The 6,199-nt window shown below is 44.0% G+C and overlaps 1 protein-coding gene across 1 annotated transcript; it reads left to right on the top strand.

The window, feature by feature from the left end:
- Positions 1-308: 308 nt before the first annotated feature.
- Positions 309-5,383, top strand: LOC124372606 (the record flags this gene model as incomplete). The annotated part of the gene is made up of 2 exons (XM_046831011.1): positions 309-1,618; positions 1,841-5,383. Coding segments are annotated over 2 exons (4,853 nt in total), but the record flags the coding sequence as incomplete, so codon positions are not given.
- Positions 5,384-6,199: the final 816 nt, after the last annotated feature.

The following is a 6,199-nucleotide window of genomic DNA, read 5'->3' on the forward strand; positions in this document are numbered from 1 at the left end:
GCCACTTCGATGTCCTTGGTCAGGAAGTGTTCAGTAGGCAGGGGTGTCGGAGCCCCTGCTGCCACGTGCGAGTCCAAGTTGTGCGCGTATACCCAGCTTGGTAAACGATTAAAAAACCGGGCCCCAGGGAACTGGGGTAGGGTTGTCCCACAAGCTACGGTTTGAGAGACGCCCGAGGGCATGCCCGTTCCCGGTCAATCGGCCCGCACTACTCAACACGATGCGCTGGTATACAACTTTATGGCTACATCAAACCCCCCCGCAGGGCAAACTAGAGTTGTAGAAAGAGACCTTTACGATCCGGACAGAAAGCGCGGTCACGCTAGCGATTCTGACGAAACGTCGACAGAAGTTGAAAACCAAGCAACGGAAAACAGAAGAACCTCACAGTGAAGAACTTGACAATGCCATCCCCACACCATTATTCCTAATAATAAGCCACAATGAAGAAGGCAAGTCTTTGAGCAAGATCAGTCCCTTCATTATAAATAAGGCCCTTGTCAACACAGCAGGACAACCAAAGTCAATCAGAAAGTTGAGAAACGGAACAATTTTGGTGGAGGCTGCGAATTGCGGTCAAGCCAAGAAGCTCCTGCAAATGCAACGTTTCTTTGACCAGGTCGAGATCAATGTCAAACCACATCCTTCTCTAAACTCCTCTAAGGGAATTGTTTTTAGCCGTGATCTCATCGATTGCAGTGAAGATGAGCTCAGAGAAGAGTTGCATTATTCGATGGTAACGGACGTGGTTAGGATATTTAGGACTGAGAACGGTCAAAAAGTTCCCACAGCTGGATTGATATTGACTTTTGCTATGCCTCAGCCCCCGTCTACTATAAAGGCCGGATACCTGTCCTTGGCAGTAAGACCTTATTTTAAAAACCCTCAGAGGTGCTTTAGGTGCCAAAGGTTTGGGCATTCTAGCAAAGGGGTGTGCACCAATTCAGAGACTTGCTCTCGTTGCGCCACAGAGGGCCATAACGAGGAAGGCTGTAAAAACGACATCCAGTGTGTAAACTGCAAAGGGAAACACCTATCATCCTCTAGAGAATGCAAAGTATATTTAGAGGAAAAAGAAATTCTTAAGATAGTGACCCTCGATAAACTTTCCTTCAACGAGGCTCGCAGGGAGTATAGGAGAAGGGTTGCCCCTACTCCCAAAAAGGGAGTATCCTACTCTGAAGCCGCTGCTGCCCCGGTCCATCCTACCCAATGTTCATCCTGCTCAGTTTTGGAGGGTATGCTCCGAACTCTAACCGAGCAGGTTGCCACTCTTGTGCAACAGCTTGCTGCCGTTGGAGGAGGGCATTCTTTATCGTCGCCAACAATATCCACTCAAAAGGCCCTTACAACCGGCTCAAAGCAGAATCAGCCCCAAACATATTCAGCAGTCGCATCACATTCCAAAGACAGATCGCAACAGAACATAAAACCACAGTTATCCTTGGAAGAAAAAAGACAGATTTCGTCCAAGCTCAAAGCGTCGATTCAGAAAAAAGTAGACAATAGGACGAAGGTGCCGGTAAGAAATTCACCCTCATCTAAATCCTCTCTACAGTCAATTCCTGACGAAGATATGACCGACGACCCTTTGCAGTTGCAGTCGGAGTTCCAGACAGTTCAGGGAACCTTCCGCCCAACTGCAAACCATAAAAAGAAAATAATTACTTATAAATAAAAATACGATTGAATATAAAAACAAATCATGTTGCTACAATGGAATATTAACGGTTTGAGAAGTCACCTAGAAGACCTAAAGATCCTTATAAACACGAAAAGGCCCAAAGTAATATGCCTACAAGAAACCAAATTAGCTCCACACATATATTTTAATCAAAAGGACTACAACACTTTTCGTCGCGACTACTACCAAGCCATTGCTTGTGGAGGTGTTGCGATACTAACTGATCCCTCCTTAAATGCCAGAGAGATAAACCTCAATACCAATCTCCAAGCAATTGCAGTAACAGTATCACTCCCTATTACAGTAACTATATGCTCCCTGTATCTACCACCAGCCCCTCTGGTTGTGGCTCGCGACGATCTGAGTGATCTCATTGCTCAGCTTCCAGTTCCCTTTCTGATTGTTGGCGACTTCAACGCTCATCACCTTTCTTGGGGTTCCGGCCATTGCGGTCAGCGAGGTAACATGGTTGCCGGGTTGTGCGACGGATTACAACTTGTGATCCTCAACGATGGGTCGGCCACCTATATGTGCCCCAGAACTGGCGCGTGGTCTGCTATTGACTTGTCGATCTGTAGTCCTGCCTTATCCACCAGAGTCCATTGGTCTGTCCTATCCGACCTGTCGGGAAGCGACCATGCCCCGATTGCTGTGGCTATTGAATCCCTTACCCAGCCGTTGACCAAGACTCCGAGATGGATAATTAACAAAGCCAATTGGGATGAATTCAAAAAGAGCATAAGTTCTCAAACCGAAAACATTCAAAACACTGATATAAACGCAGCAACATCGTTATTCACATCATCACTGGTTTTAGCGGCCGAAAAGAGCATTCCCAAAACTTCGGGGAAACCAAAGAGGCACAATGTGCCGTGGTGGTCCGATGAATGCTCAAAAGCCCTAAAAGACCGAAGAAAATGTTTAAAAATATTTAATAAATTTCCGACTGAGCCAAATCTTGAGCGGTTCAGGAGATCAAGAGCGAAGGCTCGACAAGTATTCAGACTGAGTCGGCGCCAATCTTGGCTAAACTTTACCGACCACATTACTCGAACTACTCCTGTGTCAGACGTTTGGAGAAAACTGCGCTCTGTGTGCAATAATCACTCCCCACCCCCCATCTTAGGTTTAAAACATGGAAATGATTTTGTTACCGAGCCCAAGGCGATCGCAAATAGGTTTGCCTCCTACTTTGCGGGAATCTCCAAAACATCGTCCTACGACCGCGAGTTTAAAAATTTCAAAGCCATACAAGAATCGCTCCCCCTTAATCTGATTTTACACGACGACTCTCCTCTCAATCATCCTTTCACTCTCCACGAACTAAACTCTTCACTAAAGGCCACCTCCAACTCCGCTCCAGGTCCCGATAGCATACATTATGCAATGCTGCGAAACCTACCAGCTGGTATTAAACATGATTTACTCCTTCTGTACAATAGAATATTTATAGAAAACGAATTCCCTGTGTCTTGGCGTCGATCACATGTTATCGCATTGCACAAAATGGGCCAGGATAGCACTTCTCCTGGGAGCTATCGACCTATCTCACTAACGAGCAGTCTTTGCAAGACCCTCGAACGCATGGTCAATCGGAGACTCGTCTGGTTTTTGGAGAAAAATAGTCTCCTATCTGCCCCACAGTGTGGCTTTCGTCAGGGGAGATCGTCTACTGACCATTTGATAACAATGGAAACGGCCATACTGAATGCTTTCATCCAAAGAAGGCAAATGACTGCCGTTTTCTTTGACTTAATGAAAGCATATGACACTGCTTGGAGAAGAGGTATCATAAATACACTGGTATCTTGGGGAATTGGAAACCACATGCTGGCGTTCATTAACGGTTTTATGATGGATAGATCTATTCAAGTGAGGCTAGGAAAAACTCTTTCTGACCCTTTCATTCAAGAGAATGGAATTCCGCAAGGAAGCGTCCTGAGCTGTACTCTGTTCGCTATTGCCATCAATGATATCGCCTCTTGTGTCGCCCCTCCGGTACATTGTTCTCTCTTCGTTGACGACTTCGCCATCTTTGTTACTGCAAAAAGGCTTTCTACAACGGAGCGTGCTCTTCAGCTCACTATTAATCGCCTTGTTAAGTGGTGCGGTAGAACTGGTTTCACCTTTTCTCTGCCAAAAACGAGGTGCATGGTGTTCTCTAGGTTGCGCTCTGTCGATGAACCAACACTTTTTTTAAAGGGTCAGAGAATAACGCCTTGTGAAGAAATCAAATTCTTAGGCCTAACCTTCGATCGCCGCCTTACCTGGATTTCACACCTTAAAAATCTTAAGTCTAAATGCCTTAAGCGGCTAAACCTTATCAGAGCTCTGAGTGGGACGAATTGGGGGGCAGACAGGACCTGCATGCTCAGGTTCTATAAAGCCTTTATACGCTCCTGCTTGGACTATGGATGTCAGGTTTATGGATCAGCGAGACCTAATGCACTCAAGATGCTAGACTCAATCCACAACTCTTCTCTAAGACTGGCCACGGGAGCATTGCGATCTAGCCCTGTGATTAGTATATATGCCGAAACAGGAGAGCCTCCGCTTAGTCATAGAAGAGTTCAACTTTCATTGAATTACGTCCACACACTCATGTCCAAACCTCAAAATCCCGCCTACGACTGGGTCCTAAACAATTCACTACACGATCAGTTCATTACTAAACCGAGGCACCCTGCACCAATTGGTGTAAGAGCTATATCATACAATTCTCAGATAGGTCTAACCGATTACGAGGTCAGGGAGTTGCATCAGTGCGATGTCCCGCCTTGGTCCGTAACTCCACCAGAAATAATCTTGAACCTCTCCACCTTTAAAAAACATACGACACCGGACACCATATATCATCAAGAATTCCGTCAAATCTTACAACAACTCTCTCCGTGCGATGTGATATACACAGATGGATCAAAGGATGGTCCGAGGACAGGTTGCGCTTTTGTTACTGCGGGTAGACGATACGGTTTCCGACTCCCCAGCGACTCCTCTGTTTACACGGCTGAACTGACAGCTATACAGAAGACCCTGAACATTACGTGGTCTAGAACTGGTAAGTTGGTAATCTGCAGTGACTCTCTTAGTAGTCTGCAAGCAATTGGCGACATGTACTCTAAGAACATCTTGGTTCGAAGTATCTGGTCCTCACTACACAAGCTACAGTCGGAGGGAGTGGTTGTTATTTTTGTCTGGGTTCCCGGACACGTAGGCATCCATGGCAACGAGCTGGCAGACAGAGGAGCAAAAGAAGCTTTGGAGCTCCAACCATTCACCTTACGGATGGTGGCATCAGACATCACTCCTGTGGTGAAAGCCAAGCTAAAAGCTATGTGGAGTTCCGAATGGCAGGCGGTCTACAACAACAAGCTAAGAATCATCAAAGACTGCACAAGACCTTGGGGTACAGCTCATCGCCGGAGTCGGCGTGAGGAGGTGGTGTTGTGTCGCCTTCGTCTTGGCCACACACTGCTCTCTCACGGCTTCCTTATGAATCGAGGGGACCCACCGATTTGCGCCACATGCGACACTGTTATTACAGTGAAGCATGTGCTGGTCGACTGTCCTTGCTACTCAAGGTGCCGTCGAGCTATCAATCTGCCAGCTTCGTTAAGGGATGTGCTAGGTGATGACGAAACTGTTGTGAGGAGGCTCTTCGCCTTTTTAACAGCATCCTCCCTAGTAAGCAAGATTTAATTTTAATTATTTATTCCTCCATACTTTGATACCTACGTTGTTTTGTTCCCAGGTTTATGCTTGTTATTTAGTATTTAATAGATTTTATTACTCTTGTTGCCTAGATCCTAAGCTATTAGAATCAGTATGGCCCACCTACAGCCATGCTCCACCATGTTCTTGTTTTGTTATAAAATTATTCAGTATCTATTTCCCTATTATTTCGTTTTTAATTGTTGTCATAGTGGCCCATTTACAGCCACTCTGACAATAACATTGATTGTTGAGTTTGTTGCATTGTTATTTAGTATATAGTATATACTTTGTCATTGCTTAGACTTAAACTAATTTATTTAATGTTCTCACGACCTTATACGTACTACCAACAAATGACAACGCCACAACATGAGCTGTTGTCTTGAATCTAGAGGCCATTGATAACCTCTTGTGTTTTATGGCCCTAATAAAAAAAAAAAAAAAAAAAAAAAAAAAAAAAAAAAAAAAAAAAAAAAAAAAAAACTGCTTATAAAAAATCGTTTTGACGCATTGAACTTAAGGGGAGCGATGCACTTTTTTTAGCGCAATGCTATTTATATGGGAAATTCAGCATGTAGTTAGGTACCATTATCTTAAAAAACTATTCAACATATTGTCCTGAGATTTTTACCATCTATTATATAGTATATAACACACAAACTGTACTAGTTTTAGAAGAATGTAGTAATAAATAAAATAATCGTATCACTTTTAAAAAACTGTAAAAATAAAAAATAATTTTTTAAGTAATTTTATTTTTATTACTCTTTTAATTTTAAGTATATTAAAACAATTCTAATA

Source organism: Homalodisca vitripennis, unplaced genomic scaffold, assembly GCF_021130785.1.
Source record: "Homalodisca vitripennis isolate AUS2020 unplaced genomic scaffold, UT_GWSS_2.1 ScUCBcl_3589;HRSCAF=9201, whole genome shotgun sequence".
Classification (NCBI taxonomy): domain Eukaryota; kingdom Metazoa; phylum Arthropoda; class Insecta; order Hemiptera; family Cicadellidae; genus Homalodisca; species Homalodisca vitripennis.